We start from the raw sequence: 21,208 nt of genomic DNA, 5'->3' as shown, positions 1-21,208 counted from the left end.
CACCTAGGTGTTTTGTTGCTCAAAGGTAAGCGTGACAAAACACTCAAGACAAGGAATCTCATTGATATCTATGGCCCCTGTCTACACCTGAGTGTTTGTTGTGCGTTTTGTTGCACAAAGTTTGCCATTGAAGTCTATGGGACCAAAAGCGTAATTTTCCAAAAAGTAGCTCATGCTACACCCATGGCGAAAACATGCACGTGATGTCATCGCGCACGCGTATGATATCCTCATGTATGTGCGAAATGACGTCACGTGCACTTAACTGCTGGTGGCCGTCTTGGTGATAGACGCTGGCAAAGAGAGGAGGGGACGTTCATCCGGCGGGAAAAGGTATCCCCTCTTTTCTCATGCAGCTGACCATAACTTAGTGCCCGACTTTTTGGAGGGGGTGACACCAAAATGACTGTCAGTCATGACAGTGAGGCCACTGAGCTCATGTACTTTTTCCAACTACAGGCGTTTTTCTGCAAAACGCTCAACTGTAAACAGGGGCCATTGAAATGAATGGGATTCCTTGTCTTGAGCGTTTTGTTTGCGCTTACCTTTGAGCGACCAAACGTCTAGATGTGAATGGGAACTTCACACCTAGGCGTTTGATTCCGTACAGAGACGCTAATTTGAATCCGCCCAATGCTAGAAAAATTGCAACAATGGCCGCCATCTAAAAACCTGAAAATTTTGGAAAACTTTGCAACGTATTCTCTAACCTCAAGGCCTGTTGATCTCAGGGCCCTTCAATTACTAATGCAATGCGCGTAGTTCGGTGTTTACACTGCTGCCTTTGTATATTGCCCGGCGCCGGTCAGCGCAGTGTTAATAGATGACGTTGCACCTCCGCTGGCCTTTCATTGGCTGCTCCATTGTCCTTCTGTCAGCCCATGCTGGCTGCGGAATTTCCCTAGTCTGTGAGTCATCAGTTAACCCTCACCGCGCTGGACTGCAAGGAGGAGAGGCAGCCAGTGTCTCTCGATCCAGGATTGAAAGGGTGAAAGTGCAGGGGGAGAGAGGAAAGTAAGGGAGGGGAAAGCAGACACAGGGAGGAAGGAGGAGGGGGGATCTTGTTTTGCTCTGTCCTAGTTATGGGAAGTACAGTATGAACTAAGCTGAAGACACTGAGCTGAGCTACACAAGCCAGCGGCAAGTGAACCAGTCTACAAGCCATAGAGAGCCAAGCTGGGGTGCATAGAGACTGCGGCAGAACAGGTGACCACGGTTGAAGAGCGAACCACTCAACAGAGGTGGACTACCTGGGATCCACCACTTACGGCAACTCCCTAGAGATGTCTCATGATATAGGCTGTGAGGACCCCACAGTGCACAGCCCATCACAACATACGGTCTATGTCCTGGTGGGCTCCAATGCAGACAGCATCCAGCTGCTGAGGTAAGGCACAGCTTAGTTACGCTCACTATCGCCTCGTCGTTTGCATGCGCGTCTCCCAGTTGGCCCCTCGCGGCTTGTGTTGGTGCAGAGTGCGTGGCTGGCGAGGAGACGGTTGCTTACAATCGGGCTGTATAAAGCTGACCCCATACGGTACGGGTTTTGTCACACCTGAGACATCTATGGCAAGCCAAAGCGATCAGAAGGCAACTTTTACTTTGGGGGTGAGGTTGGGGAGAACGCCTAAGCTGCTCGGGTTTTATACAAACACAGGGTACCATTGCGGGGAGGCTGTGCCATACCATGGTTGCCGTCGGTCCCTGTTTTCCAAGACATGTCCTGCCTTTTGAAAATTTGTCTTAGGAAACTTTTGTCCCTGACCATCTGCACCACCTTCATTTTCTTCCTGCAGGTTTCATTCTTAATTAATGGCCTCCTGATCTGTACTTTTACTATGTTTTGAAAAACACATATTGGATATGAGGTGTTTATTTGGAACTCTAATATTCTTGCCAAACAGAAAAGTGTTCCTGGAAGTGATTGCAAAATGTTGGCAGCTATGCTGTACTGGTGGGTAGACCACTTGTGAAGATGGTTAGAGGGGACCGGCCAAGCCGTTACTCTTGCTCTGAGGAGTAACTGCAAGTCCCAGCATGGACAGAGACTTGTAGGTACTTGGCATTTGAAGGGGAGCAGCTTGTCCACATCTGGCTGGGTATGAGCAAGCAATCCCACCGTTTTCAGTGCCATTTTCGACAATCAGTCTATGTAACGAGCACTTCCCATCATCTAAAGTTATTGTAATTGCACAAAAGATTTTCCAGTATGTTGGAAAACATCCTCACAACCGATGGTCTGTCATGCCCCTTTTAATGCATAATAAGGGGAACAGGCTTAAAAAACATTATAGTTGTAGGATGGATAGACGCCTCACAGCCCATCATTCTGGGGTGCTGAGGAAAGAGGGGGGCCACAGGCAGGAGGAACGCAGTGAAGCAATACGCAGCTTTTGCTTAGTCATTCAGCTCAAAGCAGCCACAGGAAAACAAGGACATCGGTCTGTTTGTATTTAATAATCCAGCAGGCTCAACATGGCAGCCTCAAATTACACCCCTGGCCCTGAAGAGGGTTAATCAGTCAGCACCAGCCTAATAAATAAAAGAGGGCAAACATCAGCCAGACTGTGCAAAGTGCAGGAACCCGCAGCAGCCAATCACGTATCAGTTTACTGTTGTCAGATCGGTGAAAGATGAACTCTGATTGGATGCTATGGACTGCGGTAGGTTGCACATTGCCCCACATTTAAGGCGGGGAAAAGTCAGTGAAATATTAAAACAGCTTCCATGGACACATTAGTGAGCCCCAGACCATCCGCTGACTTCTTGATAATGTAGCTGCATGTGAATTGCATATAAAACGCAATTTAAACGATTACTAGATCTTGGAAGACGGAGAATAGGTGAAGATTTATTAGGTCAGAACTGGAAACAGACAACAATCATTGACAATTAGGGACTAGCTGGTCATGATTAAATAAAGGGAAGGAGGGTTGTTTATACAGGTACGGCTATGACAAGGGAGTAGCAAGCGAGAGGTTAAGTGGTCCTGGACTGCTGGTTCTTCATATCAGTCTAGGGTTAATGTATAGGCTTGTCCTTGTCCACAAACAAGTGAGAATAGCTGACTTCAGCAGTACCCCCTCCTCTCCTTTCCTCCTTCCTTTTAGACTCTTTGAATTGTGCAATCCTTGGTATCCAGCAATCTGCTCATACACATCAAGGCCCCCTGGCTAAGAGCAAAGGGGCCCCTCTTGGTTGGCCCCCTTAATCTGTATTGCATCATGCAAAGTCCATTGCAAAAAAAAAAAAGGAGACAAAATGCCACTTAGGCATGTGGGATAATATACAAATCGGTCAGCCCCAGACAGTGCAAAGTCCCATAGCTATCACAGTCCTATTCCCAGCATCACTGCTCTGCTTTAGTAAATAAGACTTATTTATTAAGCCAAAGGGCATGGCATAGCCATTCAGTAGCCACCATACTTTAGCTTGCTCTAGAGCAGTGGTTCTCAACATGTGTAACCTCAGGGCCCACATGTTGTCCTTGGTCATTAAGTCGAACCGCACTAGAACGCACGGCATTGTGGTACTGCGCATTCTGATGCGGGTGATCAAACTGTGGGCCGGAGGTGCATTTGGGGTGCCATTCAAACAAATGACACGCAATGCACCTCCTGACTAGAATGCGTGGTAGGTGCGATTGCGCGGTATAGTGCGTTAACCACGCGATTAGCTTACTGTACTAGTGTGGACAGGCCCTCAAAAAAACTGACAAACACACACAACCAATTTCACACACTCACAGACATTCTAACACACACTCCAAGAAAATGTAATTTGTTTTCCTTTAAGGCCCACCCAGTCTCCCTACCTTACAAAAACTGTCCAGGGTCCTGTGTGAGCTGCTGTGTGACAGAGCGCTATCCATATGTGTATTGCTTGTACAGCTCCCTTGCGCGCTCTGTAGAGGTGACGAAAGCAAGAATGTGACGTCACTCTGGTCCAGACATGGCCTGGAAGGCACGCGGCGACCCACTAAATATGGGGCTGCAATAGGGTTGCCACCTGTCCAGGATTCACCCGGACAGTCCAGTTTTTGAGTCCTGTGTCCAGGTTTCAGGCCAGCTGACACCAGGACAAAAGACACTAAGTGCTGGCCAGAGGTCCCGTGCTTGCTGGGGACCTCGGCAGCCTTCCTGTGAGCCGCAGGTGCCTGTAAACATCTGTCTTCCTGACACCATACTGCCCGCCCCTGGTGAGACAGCCCGCACAGCACTCCTGAAAGCCTGCATAGCCCACCTGAGAGCCCGCATAGCCACCTGAAAAATGCTGCATGCAGCGCTTGTGTTCGGGTTTAACTTGAAGAAAAGGTGGCAACCCTAGGCTGCGACCCACTTGTTGAGAACCACGGCTCTAGAAACATGACATGGAGAAAGTGATTGGCCCGCCATGAGATGAAATGCAGACAGATTGTTTTTCAGGCACTGTAAACCTAGTTCTATTCCATATTGCTGTATTCTGCAATAAACATGAGGGCGGCCATAATAAACAGTGCTAGGAAGAATGCAGCCTGGCTGGAAAAAGTGACCTCATTCAGGCCAGTGATGTAACTTGTTCTGCTGAATATTACATCACCTAAATAACTGGCTTATGTATGAACTGGATTCCCTCGTGTGGCCAGGAGCAACAATTCACAAACTTCCCCCACATGTGTGATGGTGCAGGATTTGCATGGGGAGGAAGGGGCAGAATTTAGGAGAAAGGTGGAGATAAAGTTGGACTTAGACATTCGAGAACAGTTGCACATGAATGCCCAATCTGAGTCTCACAATGTCTGCTGGGCCGGTTTGTCCCCTAAACAGGAGTGGTCTAGTACAATGGTAGGCAACCAACTGTGGTGAAACTTCAAATCCCATCGTCACTCTGCCTCTGGGAGTCATGCCTGTAACTGTCAGTCTTGCAATGACCCATGGGACTTGTAGTTCCACAACAGGCCAAGGTTGCTCTTTTTGAAGATACCAGGTGGGAAATTGTCAGCTGGACAGTGACTGTGTCCAATCAGCTGCAGTCAGTGTTCGGTATTATGACAGCTGCAGATGCCAGCTGTCTGAATGCGATGGTTGGCAGGGAAGATTCCTCCATCCATACTGATAAACATAGGGCTGAGCTAGAAAAAATCTTCATGTGTATAGCTAGCTTAAAGTGCCACAATAACTTTCTCTTCCTCCTAGAAACACAACAGAGAGTGAGAGTTAGACAGCTGACACAGGAATAGGTGTCCCCCATTGGAAGATTTTGCCCATATTCCTTTTCCGGTGACAACAGTAAAAGTTTGTCATTACTGTCACTTTGTGTCCTGGTGAAAATATGTATTTTGAAAAATAGAGAGTGAATCTCCCAGCAGGGATATAGACTTTAATTGGAACCTGAAAGAGATTCTTCAAAACCAAAAAAAAAGTTTGAATATTTGGAATTTAAAGAGGAAACAAGCTCTTTATTATTCCCCATTAGTGACATACCATGCCTTGTTCTGCACTGGGTCCCTGAGTGGGGGCGGCCATCTTGGTAGAGGCAGGGCTTTGCTTCCTCATGTCAAAACCTCCAGCAAAGAGAACAGTGAGCAGCACAATAGTATCAGGGTAATTGTAAACACGGAATGACGTTTAGTAAATTACTGCCAGCTATAAACAATTGCTATTTAAAACAGAGCAACAAATACTTGTTCTCCCCTTTTTTTCATCCTGTGTTGCATCTCAGTGCTCTGATCGCCTCCAGTCTTTTCAATGCCACTTCCTGTCTACATGTACAGCGATGGCTATATGGCATTTCTTAGTTCAGGTTTACTGATGGTGACAACAGGGGACCATGTCTAGGTAAAGGATGCTGAAATGGCCACTTGTAGTCTTCATGGGAAGTGTGACAATGCAGGAGCCCAGTTGGGAAACCGGAACAGATCCTTGTCAGTCTATAACAGGAAGTGCCTTGATGGCAGGATCGCCAGGTATAATTCTAATGAAAGTTGCCTATTTAATGAAACTTAAAATGAATTCAGTAAAGTATTATGAAATATTATATGGTATTCTAGCGATTGGGTTTACATATCGGTTGGGAAGGGTCTAGCGTTACACTTTGGCATTAAGGACACTTTAACTTGATTTTAATGCCAAGCTAGCGGCACTGAAGCTAATTTAAGGCAATTTCTATGTAGATCTCACATCGGAGATTTTAAGCTGACCATACATGTTAGTTTTCTCTCATTTATTCCAGCGGGATGATTGAAATAATTCAATAGGTTCTCTATAGATCCCCCTTCCAGGCTAAAAAGTGTGGAAGGAGAAATCTTCCCTTTGGCCTATTGTATTCTAACAGTCAGCACCCATGGCTGTCTACATACCAAAGAGTGACTGCAGCTGATTGTCACAATTTTCCACCCGGCTCTTATTTTTCAATCGAAGTTTGTCGAGACGGGTAGTGCCGGCAGAGCCGCCCACTGTTAGAATGTCTTCTAATTCCTGTGAATTGCCCAAAACTCTTTATGCCCAGCTTTAGACTCACCAGTTTTCCAGCTGATATCTAAATAGCTTGTTACCAGCAGTAACAATGACCACCATATCCCTAGCTTTTATGTATATGTATTTATGGCTATAAAATCTGTCCAAGAATGCACAACGATCAATGCACATCACATCCACATGGCCATGCATGAATGAAAAAGCTTTTTTGTTAACAGCACCACTGGCAATACTGAGAACTATTCTGTTCTGCAAGAAAATAGCTGATTGCAAACATAAGCTGGAAATGTTTGTCTGAAATGAGCCCTTCATCCAAGAGGTACCAAAGAAAAACGCAGAGCAGGTATTTTATACTCTCATACCATGGCAAAGCATCTGCTCATGTGTTTACCAATAAACCTGCTCACCTGTATCGCCACAGAAAGTGGCGTCATACCGCACACAGTCTCAGGTGAGATTTTATGGAAAGTTCCGCGCTTAAAGAATGCAGCCTGACCGGAAGAAGTGACATCATCGGACTTCTACACAATAAACACACTGAAGATGAAATGGAAGAATTGCGTGTGTGTGTGTATGTATATATATATTGTGCCCTAATGGAAATGGATGCCTTTTGTGTGGCTGCATTTTCCTCTACTAGCTAGGCCTTAGGCCTGAGAACCTCACAAAGTTGTAACTATTAAACATATAGGGGGGAATTGATCAAAACTGGAGCAGATAAAATCTGGAGCAGATTTGCACTGCAGCCAATCAGCTTCTCTGTCTCATTTTCAAATCTTAAGGTCCCCACACACCTTACGATAATCGCGGGAAATCCTGCGATCGTACGATTATCGTAAGGTGTGTGGAAGCCGTGCGACCTCTACTACTGTAAGGTCGCACGACTTTAAACTTACAAACAGTTTCAAAACCCGCCGAGCATCGTACGATGTTCGGCGGGTGTGTAGCATGTTCGTGAGATAAAAGCCGGACTGCCCGTTCGGCATTGCGGTCATCGGAAGCCCGCCCCTCAGGGGGCCTGGCTTGCGATCATCGCAAATACGATCTGCCTATGCAAGATAGGCAGATCGTACGTTTTTTTTAAGTACCCTACAACCATCGCAAGACAAAAGTCTTGCGATGGTTGTAAGGTGTGTGCCCAGCCTTACCTGAGCAAACTGAAGAGAGATGCTGATTGGTTGCCATGGGCAACTGCTCCAGATTCTGTTGCTCCAGTTCTGATAAATTCCCCCCATAGTGTGTGTGTACATATATATTGTTCCCTAATGGAAATGGATAGTTTCTTCCAGGAATGAAGCCGTTTTGGGTGGGGTTTAAACAAAAGCAGTTCGTATTAGATAAGAACTGATCCGAGTAATGCAGAGGTCTGGGTTATAAAACCTTCTTGGAAGGGTGCAACTTCAAATGAACATGCATGTTATCTTATTGCTCCTGTTTTCCTCTCAGCAACGGCTATGAACAAGTCTCATTCATTTTATAAAACATAGTTGTGTCAATGGGGCGATCATATTCTTCAGGCTCTATAACAGGGGTAAAATCTACAACTCCAACTGTTGTGTAACTACAAGTCCCACAAGGCATTGCAAGACTCTGACTTCTACAGGCACGACTCCCAGAGGCAGAGACATGATGGAATATGTAGTTTCACCACAGCAGAAGTGCCAAGTGGTGTATATCTAGTTCTACACTAAATGGAATATGAGGAAATCTGGTCCATTCAATCAAAACTGTTCCAAGATATGATGTGAGATGTGACGCAAGTGCTTCCATGTTGTTATTGTATACATGTCAGAAAGGACAGCTATTCAAACAAGTCTGTCACAGTTTTCTTTTATTGAGATATACTGAATGCTCAGTGTACATCCTGTATTTTCAAAACATTTATATAGTTGTTTGAGATCAATAAAAAAAAAATAAAACAAAACATAATTGTGTCATGGAAACAAATTTATTAACAAGTCTACAAATTGCTGGTACAAAAGACCTGCAGCCACTACATCAATCATTCTCAGATAGCTGATGGCAGTGCTGGGAAGTTGGCACATTGGTCTGCCCCTCCTGCATCTTTATTGCCCGCTACATGTGACAGGAAGTCTCACTGGACAATAGGGAGGGACGGTAGATCCTAGGACAAAAAAATGTGGCTTTTAGCATATGAAGGCACCTCAAAAGATTTGAAAAGTTCCATATTATGAGCAGCTTGTAAACTTTGCATTGGTGGCTTGATGCTCAGGTACTCCCCACTTTTACTGAAAGTGATATTAAAGTCAAAAGGTTTTTCAGCTATTTCAAATTCTGATGAAATCACTTACAATGGATGCTGTTTAAAAAATGTTAGTTTCCTGCAGAATCAGCTGGTCCCCTGAGCACTGGCCCTGATATCCTGTTTTAGGGTGGCTGCTTTGTCTTTCAGGGTCTTATGGAGCCACCCTTGTGTGTTCTTGTAAGCTGTGTGTGTCTTTATAAACACACAGGCACAGCAGGACAAGCCTCTTCCCCTCCTCCCTGCTTTACATTTCTCCCATGTCAAGCTAGGAGATGGACAGCTGCTGTAGACTGTGCTCTCCCTTGTGATCTTGTACTGGACAGGAAGTTCAGGGAAGCCAAGCTGAGAGACTTGGAGCTGTTCAGAAACATGATGACTATAAGATGTAAATAAATACTTTGCTGCTTTCATTACTGAAAAAAGATTGAAAGTTGAATACTGCCTTAACTCAATCACCAATAACAGTAAAGCGTCAGAGGTGTTTTCTTTTAGGTGCCGCTAAACAAGACCCTCAATATTTCTTGACATGGGGGAAACATTTTGAAATTGGATTTATTAAACACTTGAGAACTTATTTTTAGTGCAATCATTCAGCTATGATTTCTGCTAGTACTGCTATTACTACTGATAGCTCTATAGTAATAATAATGATGATAGAAAGGACACCGGCTTCATTCATCCCTTGGTGGTGGGGGGAGACGGAGCCACCTAGTCATGGCCCCGGAAAGTGGTCACCATCCTCTCTGCGTGTCACGAGGAATTCCTGGGTCATAGGGGAGACGCTGGGACTTCCTCTATTCTATCGCTGGCTGATACACATGAGTAAACGGAAACATCAAAAGCAGAAATGATTCCTAGTGTTACATAACTTTATTCTCAACTGTATTAAATGTAACGTTCATAGAGGAAAAATTGCACAATGTAACCCCTTCATTGTGGACTGCAGACCAGGACTGTGTAGCTCACAGGCTGTCCATTCAGACTGGAGCCATCATTTATCCAGTGTTTGCTATGTACAACATAGATGTTGTTTTATTCTCAAAATGTAATACACAGTGAGCAAAACTAGGGGCCTTCCAATGGGCTCTGTGTATTCAAACAGCAACTGTGCCCTTTCTGTGCATTAGAAGGATGGACAGTCTGACTCCACTTATGTCTGTGTATTAAGAAGAGGGGAGAGGTCAGTGTATCCTGATGTCTGTGTATTAGGAGGAGAGGAGAGGTCAGTGTATCCTGATGTCTGTGTATTAGGAGGAGAGGAGAGGTCAGTGTATCCTGATGTCTATGTATTAGGAAGAGAGGAGAGGTCAGTGTATTCTGATGTCTGTGTATTAGGAGGAGAGGTCAGTGTATCCTGATGTCTGTGTATTAGGAGGAGAGGAGAGGTCAGTGTATCCTGATGTCTGTGTATTAGGAGGAGATGAGAGGTCAGTGTATCCTGATGTCTGTGTATTAGGAGGCGAGGAGAGGTCAGTGTATCCTGATGTCTGTGTATTAGGAGAGGAGAGGAGAGGTCAGTGTATCCTGATGTCTGTGTATTAGGAGAGGTCAGTGTATCCTGATGTCTGTATACATAACATCTGCTTATTGTAAATTCTTTATTTCTTGGTTTTATTTCCCCCCCAGCCTGAGTCCAATTCTTCCGGAATCTGGCATTGTCGCCGATATTGACATCGAGGAGGCCCTGGAGTCCAGCACAGAGCAGTTCTACGAGTTAAAGAGCCAGCCCATCCCTGCCAGGTGAGATCATTGGGGCTTTGTTGGGACATGGGACACCCACGCAGGAAGAATGCGCCGTGTAGACACAAAAACAGGAGACGGAGAACAGGAAGAGCTGATAAATTTCACATGAACAGGACAGAAAAACAGCAACGCGATTCATTCCTGACAGGCTGTAAGATAAGAGAGCCACACGCACAACTCAGCAGTTTTATACAGTTTTTTTCCCTAAACCAGCAAAGCCAATGCTATCTGTAAAAATTCTACTTTCCTTAACGGAGTATTTCCAGCGAGTAAACATTTTTGATTAATATTATTATACAGGATTTATATAGGGCCAACAGTTTGTGCAACGCTTTGCAAATAAAGGAAGACATTACAAATCAAGACAAGATGATAATGAGGGTTCTAATCATAAAGTTTACCTTTTGCTGTTTCATATGAAGGCATTTCATATTCTAAATTATTAGTAGGTTCTCCCACTTGCATGTTCAACAGGGTAATTAGCTTCTTGCTGACTTCCGACTGAAATAAAAAAGATGGTATTGTGTTTAATGAATCGTTATGGTTCTCATCTCACCTGTAGATTTGAATATCAATAAGAGAATTGCTCTGTTGCACTATTATAAAGCAATTGTAACTGCCCCCCATTTACATATTGCATCTACAATCTATACATTCGTTTTCTGCAGCATTTATCAGATCCGCTATTGTTCTAAAAAGATGCGGTCTTTATAATGTAATGTTTCCAGGTTTTGTTACTGGGAGTAGCCCAAGAGGTTAGGTCAGGACAGAATAAATTGTGCGAACTAAGACAATTCTTTGTCCTCTGTGCACATGTGGAATCAATGCCCAACTCAGATATCCAGGGGGAGGAAATCATTGTGAATTGCAATGCATGATGGGAGAGAGCAGGCCAAAAAGAAAAAAAAAAGCAGTTTCTATTGTGATGTCATATCACTTTTCCAAAATAAGTTTATAGTATCCAGCATGTTTCTTATTAGCCTACAACATTCAGAATGGCCCAGGAGCGCTTCCTACTGGTCATGTCTGGTACTGCCACATTATTTTCCTATTGGTAAAACCTCCCATAAGGAAAATCCAGGGGCTGCCATTTGTGATCGCTGTCTGAAAATGCTAGCAGCCTGGCTGCATGCTGATCCTTTGGCTTCAATACTTTCTGACTCACTGACCTGAATCGAGCACGCAGATTAAAAATCAGAAGTGTTCATCTACATACTTGGTCCAGTGACACAAAGGTAGTAAAGTAAGGAAGAAGGGTGGGGAGGGTTAGCATGAAAGCCAGGCAGATAGAATTTTTAGAAGGAGTTTAGCTTCTGCGTTTTCTAACGGCAGATTTTTTTTAAAGCCTAACTTCAGCCGTACTTTTTATTTGTTTTTGGCTATAGTGTATTTAAGGGTTAGGTTTTGAATGCTGCCCACATGCCTACTGGGAAGATATCCCCTCAATTCCTTTCAGGACAAGAAGTGATGGAAAATCTATACAACAGAGATACAAATGAAAACAAGACTGCATTTTAGTAGAGTAAGGAATGGTTGGCACTTCTGACAGCGAGCTCGGAGAGGTGGCTACTTTACAACACACACAGAGATCATGGGGAACAAAAGTAGCCACCCTCCAGAAGGAAGGACAGTGTCGGCACCAATTCAGAGATGATTTGAGGATATACAGCCGAGTGATACACAAATAAGATACATTTTTGTTAATAGGGCTTGTTCACACCAAATCTGGACCAGAGTTTCTGCACATGCAGTGCAGTGTGTTTTGCTGCGTTTTTGCCACGATTTTGCCGCATTCCGGGCCGTTTAAAAAATATATACATGCATTTTTTTGTGCCCAAAATGGGCTCCCAAGGCGTTCACATGCGTTTCCATGCATTTTGGTGCGTTCCAGAGCAGAAAAATAGGGCATGCTGCAGTTTTTCCACATGCTCTGGAACTGAACACTCTGGTGTGAACTAGAGCCCAAAATAGCATTGGAATACATTGGATGCATTTTTGATGCTCTGCTCCGCACTTGGTGTGAACAAGCCCATGAATGCATTTTTAAGGTTTAGTGTCATAATTTGTTCTCTCTGACCCTAAACGCTGCTGTTGTGTGTTAGACAGCAAATGGAAAAAGAACTTCCCAAAAGATATGCATTCAATTTTTATTTTTTTTAATGAAGAAAAAAAAGGGCAACAAACAGATACTGAGCGAGAAAAAATTGTAGTAAAAAAAAAAAAAAAGTTATTCTTGCGATCTCTATAAACAAGCCCCTTGGTTAGAAACCACCAGGAAGTTTATAACTCCACATTGCAAGTTATTCTAAAATGTTTTCCTAAAGTGGACTTTTCAGTAACTTTCCAAGTCTGCGTGAATACATTCTTGACCTATCACAATATGCAGCAACAGTATCATTCTTCTGAAAAAGCTGCACCGTTTTTCATTATAAAGCAGTCCAGTGACTTTGTCTAGGCAGAGATGTCACTAGTCTTCTGCTGTGGGCAGGAGGAAGCATTTCCTTAAGCTGCCCACACACCTCACAATTTATCTGCAGATTTTCTGTGGTCAGATGGAAAAAGTGCAACAGATTGGCCCAGGTGGAGATTACTCCATCCACACAGTTAAGTGTAGATGGAGGAATCTGTTGCACCTTTTCCACCTGACCACAGAAAATCTGCAGATAATTGTAAAGGTCCCCACACACCTTACGATAATCGCGGGAAATCCCGCGATCGTACGATTATCGTAAGGTGTGTGGAAGCCGTGCGACCTCTACTACTGTAAGGTCGCACGACTTTAAACTTACGGACATGTTTGAAAACCTGCCGAGCATCGTACGATGTTCGGCGGGTTTGTGCCATGTCCGTACGATAACAGCCGTACGGGCCGGTGTGCAAAAGCGCACACTGCCCGTTCGGCATTGCGGTCATCGGAAGCCCGTCCCTCAGGGGGCGTGGCTTGCGATAATCGCAAGTACGATCTGCCTATGCAAGATAGGCAGATCGTAGGTTTTTTTAAGTACCTTACAACCATCGCAAGACAAAAGTCTTGCAATGGTTGTAAGGTGTGTGCCCAGCCTAAGGTGTGTGGGCAGCTTTAGTCTCCTCTCCCCCAGTCATCAGACTGTACATTGTAACTCTGTAACAGCAAGTCAGAAGGTGAGAGGCTGCAGCAGGGGCTGACGTTGTTGTTGTTGTTATTATACAGGATTAATATAGCGCCAACAGTTTGCGCAGCGCTTTACAATAAGGGAGACATAACAATCACAATAGAATTCAAGACAAGATGGTAAGGAGGGCCTTGTTTCAGATATTTGTGAACACAGCCAAAAACTGAACAGGGATCAGGAATTACATAACTGTATCATCTCTGAGCTGGCATCTCAGTTCAGGAAATAGATGCTGACCATGGATGATGCACCAAAGATGGCGTTGTCTTTATGGTAGAAAAGCAGATGAAAGCATTTTTAGGAGGAGTACTGTGATAACATTCGATAATGCCAGTTAGCATGCATGCACTTAACATATAAAATATTTATCTTATACTGAGTCCACTTCACAGATTGTATATTTTACTGGGTTTTTTTTGGTTTGTTCTGTGCAGTCAGACGCCAGTGCCCTCCCCTCAGATCCCACTACAGACTTCCAGTGTCATGTCTTCGCGGGTTCTCCTCCGGCAGCAGCTGATGCGTGCACAGGCCCAGGAGCAGGAACGGAGGGAACTGGAACAGAAAGCCACACAGCTCTTAACGGAGCGCGGCAATGTCCCACCAGCTACACCAGCCATCAGTGTGACTCAGCCAGCCCGTCCGACTCCAGCACAGGTGCCGCTGGAGGTGCTAAAGGTAAAACCTATTTATAAACTACGCAAATTATGTATACAAAATATCCAAAATTTGAAACGCCGGACTGTTTTGGCATGTACAAAGACCCTATAGTATAACTCCATCATCATTTATGCAAAACATCTTTCGCTTTAGGTGTCCTGATACCGCTAACTAGCAGGACCATTTGCAGAAATTTGAATATTAGCTCCTGTGTGTGACCACTTGCTTTTATCACTAAGTTGTCTATTCACGAAGCTGCCGAAGGATCTAGCCGTAGCTTCGGCCGATCCTTCGGCTAGCTTCGGCCCCTGGACCCCTTCGGTTCATTAGAACCGAAGGGCTGTTGTACGGGCTATTCACAATAGCCTGTACAGCTCCCGAACGTGGCCGAGCGGCTCAGTCGAGTCAAACGCATATGCATCGGCTCGGCTGAGCCGTGCTGAAAGCCGAAGCTGGCCGAGCGGCCTGCCAGCTCGGCCTGCTTCTGACAGCTGGGCGGAGCCAGCCGTGATCTTACGGCTGGCTCTCAGAACAATTAGCAGAGGGAATACATTGCTAGTTTACTATTGGCTATTGCAAATTGAAATAGCCAATAGTAATGTAGCAATGTATTTCAATGGGGGGAAAAAAAAAAATTTCTATTCTGACATCGCTCCGTGTCAGAATAAAGAAAAAAAAAGATACAGCAGTGTTTCTCTCCTTGGCGGCCGGGAGCGGGAGGCACCCAGAGTGCCCGGGAGAGTTTTTTTTTTTCGTGTTTTTTTTTTTTCGTTTTTTTTTTCACGGCAGCAGAGCCGCCGGACAATAGGAAACTATTGGGCGGAGCTAGCTGTCACTGCTAGCTCCGCACAATCGTTTTCTATTTACTTTTTAAACTTTAACTCTTTTTCTATTCTGCTCGGTCCCTCTGAGGGATTAGCCGAACAGTGTTCGGCTCACTTCACTTGGGGTCAGCTGTTCACTCGGCTGCCCTCGGCAGCTTAGTGAATAGACCCCTAAGTTATAACTTGATATATCTGTACAAGGAAAAGAAAAAGACATTACCCATGATGCAGTGGGAGCATTCTGTGCTCCTGCAAGAACTGCGCTGCTAATCAGCATGTCTTAGTTCAGGGGGTGAGCCAAACACATTGTTATGAGGTTGTTGGGCATTGAAGAGCTGCTTATTTACATAGTATATGTGTATTTATGTAATTGCTTTTGTTTCATTGCCTTTGGCACTGACATCTAGTGAAAAACCACCCTACGCTAGAGCACACCTTCCTGTAGTCTGTCCTCTGTTTAACTGCTGATTGTGTCCATATGTGCAAGATTTCCTCTTACTTCCTGTTCAAATGACAGGTGCCACCTGGGATAGGAAATGAAGGGAAATGTCCCCAACAGGACCAGAAAAAGCACAAGACACCAGTGCAACAGAACACATGGGAGCTGCCTATTAACACAAAATGAATAGATGTTATGTAACTGATCTTGTGGCCACCCTTCATATATGTTTTCTTCTCACAGGTGCAGACCCACTTGGAGAACCCAACAAAGTACCATATCCAGGAGTCACAGAGGCAGCAGGTTAAGCAGTACCTCTCCACCACCCTCGGAGCTAAAATGCCCATCCATGCTTCTGCTCCAAGCACCACCAATTCGGCCCCCCCTGTGTCTGGAGCCTCCCCTCAGACAGAACACGCGCACCTTCCATCGGCCAGCAGCGCTCCCAACAGCCCCCTGGCTCAGCTAAAAATCGGCTCCAACTCAGAGAAGGAGGTATGTATTATAGAACAATGCAGGGGTGTGATTGTTCTCTCTCCCATCATCATCTGATCTTTTCAGCTATTTCTTTCTGCACATCAGATATTTATTTTTGTTGCTCTGGGATACGACTGCATTGATGCTGAACAATTACTGCGTTTACATACCCAATTTTTTTTTGTGGGTTGCTGGATTTTACAGAATAAGTGGGTGGCGGGTAGTGAGCAACGCCGCTAAGAGTCGGGCTAGGAGAGTTTAAGAGCTCTGCTTCTCTATGCCCAGCTTTTAACAACCTGGGATGCTCTGGCCAGCGTCCTGCCCAGCTCCTGGAAACCAGTGACATCTCTGGTTGATAGGAGCTTGGAGGGATGCCGGCAAAAGCATCTCAGTGTGCTCAAAGCTGACAAATGTGTAAAAGTTTAAATAACACATCAGAAATAATTCTTATCTAAGCTGCACTTTCTGGAAATATGCAGCTGTCTCCCAATGTGGATGTTTAGTTTTGATGCTTCCTCATTCCTCTGTTTGCACCCCGAAGGCGTGCACACAGTTCATGTTCAATGATGTTTTTCTTGTTAGGTCAGTGTCGTTTTATAAAGAGCGGCTAGGTATAAATTGCCATACAATTGTTAACAAATATTAGTATTAAACCTCTCATTTCCTGTGCACGATTCTGGAGGTTTACACTTATTTTTGAATGGTATTTGTAGCTGTTTCACAAAAGGTAACTTTTGTTTCTAATTTACTGGTCCTCAAAGTGAACCTATGCTTTTCCCCTTGCTTTTTATCCATCCTTTCAGATTAGTGATGTCATCGATGAGATCATAAGTTTGGAATCCAGCTACAATGATGAAATGATGGGATTTGTGGACAGAGCAAACCTACCTAGCACAGTGAGTGACCCTGATAAACTTCAGCGCATACATGAAGGAATTGTCCATCTTCATAACTTTATAACCCTCTGGATTTTAGAAAAGCTGCCCTGCAAAGATTAATATTGGGGGGAATTTATCATAACTGGAGCAGGCAGAATCTGGAGCAGTTGCCCATGGCAACCAAGCATCTTCTATCTTCAGTTTGCTCAGGAAAGAGTTGAAAATGAGACAGAGAAGCTGAATGGTTACAGTGAAAATCTGCTTCCCCCCCCCCCCTTTTGGTTTTACTTCTGTCTTTCTGCTCTCCATGAGAGATGTTTGTTTGTTGTCCTGGTGTCACAATAGTGGGGGATGCTGGTCTTGTGACACATAGAGTGCTGGAACCCTTTGACTACCGCGTAGTGGGGTATGGGTGTCACCAATAGTATAAATGGGTTTGTGCAAAGGCACAGAGCAAACATAGTGGCTAGTCTTCACTGGGGAGCCCTTTACATGCAATTATATAGTGCTGCATGACACCTCAAAATATAACCATCAAAGTCTGCAAATTAAAATTATATTGAATACGTGTGAGGAATGGTAAAGTTCAAAGGGAATGTACACTATATTGCCAAAAGTATTGGGACACCTCTCCAAATCATTGGATTCAGGTGTTCCAATCACCTCCGTGGCCACAGGTGTATAAAATGAAGCACCTCGGCATGCAGACGCTTCTACAAACATTTGTGAAAGAATGGGTCGCTCTCAGGAGCTCAGTGAATTCCAGCGTGGTACCGTGATAGGTTGCCACCTGTGCAATAAGTCCATACGTAAAATTTCCTTGCTACTAAATATCCCACGGTCACCGGTCAAAGGCTGGGCCATCTCAACATTGAACCCTACGGACTAAGACTGGGATGCCATTAAAGTTCATGTACATGTAAAGGCAGGCGTCCCAATACTTTTGGCAATATAGTGTATGTGTTTTAGTTCAGGAAAGGCTTATTCCCCTTTCAGTGCTACATTGTGACGCACCCAGGAGAACGAAGTCGGTTAAAGTAACATGTAAGCATAGAATTGGAATACGATCAGGTCGATTTGCCAAAGGCACAAAAGTGATATTTTTTTCACAGGTTTGTGATCACTAAAAATCCAAATGACATTGGGAGACATTTATAAATTTGGTCACATCATCAGTGTCTTTAAACTGCTGCACCCCTGATTTCTAGCACATACATTGAGAGATTTATTATCCTAGTTTATGTTTCATTCATAAATTCCTTCTAGGGCTGTGCAAATTAACGATTAATTTCTCGATTAATCGTTAATCTTTTTGATCGATTAAAATGTTTTTGATTGATTTTTTTTTTTAAACTCTCTGCACGAGCGCCAGCCAAGGCATTGGCCTATACACATACAGCACAGCAATGAAGTCATACAATGAACTAGGATCACACTAATCCAGCACGTTATTATTCTGAGTTGCCCCACGTGAGATTAATAACGTGCTGGATTAGTGTGATCCTAGTTAATTTTATTACTTCATTGCTGTGCTTTATGTGTATAGGCCAATGTAGTTGGATCTGTATGTGCATTATAATTAATCGAAATTAATAAATTAATCGATTAAAACAAATTTCGATTAATCGAACACAAAAATCTTAATCATTACCAGCCCTAATTCCTTCATAAGGAAAAGTCTCTCAAAGCTGTCTAAAATTGATGCAACACTTAAAAAAAGATGCTTAACAGAGAAAAAAACCTTTGTGGTTAGTTAGGATGACATTTTGGTCTTTGTCACTAGCAATTTTGTAGCAAAAACATTAAAACAAATCTCCCCAGTGTGTTCATTTCTATAAGCATTTAATGCTATCACTAGAGAGAGAGAGAGAGAGAGAGAGAGAGAGAGACTATTTTTTACTTTTTTTTCTTCATGATGGTTCTGTTTATGGTCAGTGGAGACCTGATCCAGACCCCCTCTTGCTGATGTGCGGCAACAGATCATGTCTACTAATGAACTGAATACGGCGACTATTTTTGAATAAATTAGAAATGTTAAAATGTTATTACTCTAATATAACTAATCTTAATGTTTCCCCAGCTTCCAGGATCAGGAAACCTCCTTGATATGTTCTGTGCTCAAGGAATGTCTGCTCCCAGCATCACTGTCAGCAACTCCTGTCCAGCTGACCTAACAAACATTAAGAATGAATATTCAGGTAGGTTTTCAAAATAGACATCTTTTGCCTCCACTATTGAACTAGACAACCTAAATAAAGAGGTCTTCTGCTTTTATATTACACATATATCAAATGCCCTCTTGAACTATTCCCCCCCTAGTTAAAAGAAAAAAAAACAACTACCTGCAGTAACAGGTTCTCTTGCTAGAACTGAAAGAGATGTCTATATACTGTTTACATTTCTCCGACATAGCACTGGGTTTGTAGCACAAATAATGGCATTAAAGGAGAACTATGAGGAGAGTGATTTTCACTCAACCTCATAGTTCGAGCCGACGTGTGACATAGAAACTGTCACACGTCGGCTCAGTGATACAGGAAGTGAGAGAACACATACCATCGTTCGCTCACTTCCCGATCCTGTCCCTGCAGAGAGCCGTGACTGTCACTCACGGCTCCCTGCAGGGATTTCCCCCCCCTCCGATCCTACAGTGCTGACTGGAGGAACGAACGGGGGAGGGGGGCGGGTACAGCTGGCTCTACCTCTAGATAGGCAGAGCCAGCTGTCACTCACGCAGCTGGGTGGATCCAGACAGTAATGTTGGGACAGTAATGTCGGTATCAGTCCCGGCTGCGGCGTCTCAGTATACCGCAAGCGTTAGCTCGCGGTATACTGAGCTTTGGGTCACAGGAGGACGCTAGTTTATGTCCTCCCGTGACCCTGAGGAGAACTATGGGGAAAAACACTGACCCCATAGTTCTCCTTTAAAGGATCATTTGTAGCATTTGTAGGATTATAATCCTTAACTCCATGTCCACCTTTCCTCTGACTCATGGTGGCTGACAGAATGGGTTTTATTGTATTGTTATTTATTACAGGTATTTATATAGCACTGACCATTTAGGCAGCGATTTTACATACTATTCATGCATTTTAGTCCCCGCCCTTATGGAGCTTACAATCTAAGGTCCCTATCTCACATGCACACATCCCCTTTCTAGGGCATATTCAGACAGGAGACAATTTTATGCAGAAGCACATCAGGAGAAGCTCCCATTGTGTTGCGGAACCTGGTTCTTTTTTTTCTTTAATGTCAGCTTTAGAGTAATGAGGAGTGGGCAAATACTGGAGGAAATATCCAAAATGTGTTCATAAATACCTGACAGAGGCATGGGCACTCCGTATATATTCTTTTCAGATTGTAGATTTCTAAAATTTGAATAAAGTTATATTTTGGCACCATTAAGATAACAGCAGTTTGTTTAGATTTCCCTAAAGTTTTCTCATTTCTGTTATGCAGAACATGAAGTAAAAACACTGATAAAAGAGCGCCAGAAGAAGGACAATCATAACTTAAGTAAGTGAAATTGGAAGTTGAAGCAAAGTGGTCTTTACAAGGTTCATGCTACAAATAGCTCCAACTGCCTCACCAATAGAGTTCCTGCCTACAGCAGCCCCGCTGAGACACCCCAACTTCTATATATGGAGCATAGCCATGCTCTCTGTGAGCTCTTACAATGCAGCACTTAATGCTTGATTGGCAATCACCAAACTTTAGCTTGTTATATTTGTATGTAATTCTGGTGCAGACACTAACTAGATCTTAGAGCAATTATTTGCACATTTTCTGTTTCTGTTTTTTATGTTTAAGTTTTGAAACGGTAGTTTTATATATTTTTTTCTACTACTACTTACATAAAATCTTTATTTTACAAGTAAACATCTAACTCAATGTGCACCTTTGACACTGTTTTTACAGGCCATTATAGGTCTTCTAAAGAAGAACACTTATACAACAGTTTTCTTTCAGACTGTCTCTCTTTCATTGAAAGTCTGTATGGATCTGTACAGAGGAGGGGAGTGAAATTACTCTGACTCATTAACCCCTTCATGACTGAGGCCCTTTTTTCATTTTTTGCACCCATGTTATATTCCACATTTTAGGCCTGAAAATGACATAAAACCCCCCAACATTATATATTTTCTGAATGCCAAGACCCTATAGAATAAAATGGTGGTAGTTGAAAATTTTTATGTTGCGCAATATTAGCGCAACTCCTTATTAAACCCCAACATTTAGTGAAAAATTTAATTTAATGCCCCAAAACAAAACAAAATACCAATTTTTTTAATGAAATATAAAAGATGAGGTTACAA

General features: G+C 43.6%; 1 protein-coding gene across 1 annotated transcript in view; it reads left to right on the top strand.

Annotated features, from left to right (window-relative positions):
- The first annotated feature begins 1,047 nt into the window (after positions 1 to 1,047).
- TFE3 (transcription factor binding to IGHM enhancer 3) overlaps positions 1,048 to 21,208 on the top strand; it is a 27,791-nt gene continuing 7,630 nt past the window's right edge. The window contains exons 1-7 of the mRNA XM_018559200.1: positions 1,048 to 1,387; positions 10,348 to 10,461; positions 14,051 to 14,291; positions 15,780 to 16,031; positions 16,817 to 16,909; positions 18,972 to 19,089; positions 20,352 to 20,408. Of these exons, the coding sequence (XP_018414702.1) occupies positions 1,284 to 1,387; positions 10,348 to 10,461; positions 14,051 to 14,291; positions 15,780 to 16,031; positions 16,817 to 16,909; positions 18,972 to 19,089; positions 20,352 to 20,408 (979 nt within the window). The 5' untranslated portion in view covers positions 1,048 to 1,283. The remainder of the gene's footprint in view (positions 1,388 to 10,347; positions 10,462 to 14,050; positions 14,292 to 15,779; positions 16,032 to 16,816; positions 16,910 to 18,971; positions 19,090 to 20,351; positions 20,409 to 21,208) is intronic.

This window comes from Nanorana parkeri, unplaced genomic scaffold (genome assembly GCF_000935625.1).
Source record: "Nanorana parkeri isolate BGI_ZX_2015 unplaced genomic scaffold, ASM93562v1 scaffold380, whole genome shotgun sequence".
Taxonomy (NCBI): Eukaryota; Metazoa; Chordata; class Amphibia; order Anura; family Dicroglossidae; genus Nanorana; species Nanorana parkeri.
Note: the sequence above shows the minus strand (reverse complement) of the source record. Positions and strands in the feature narration are given on the sequence as shown.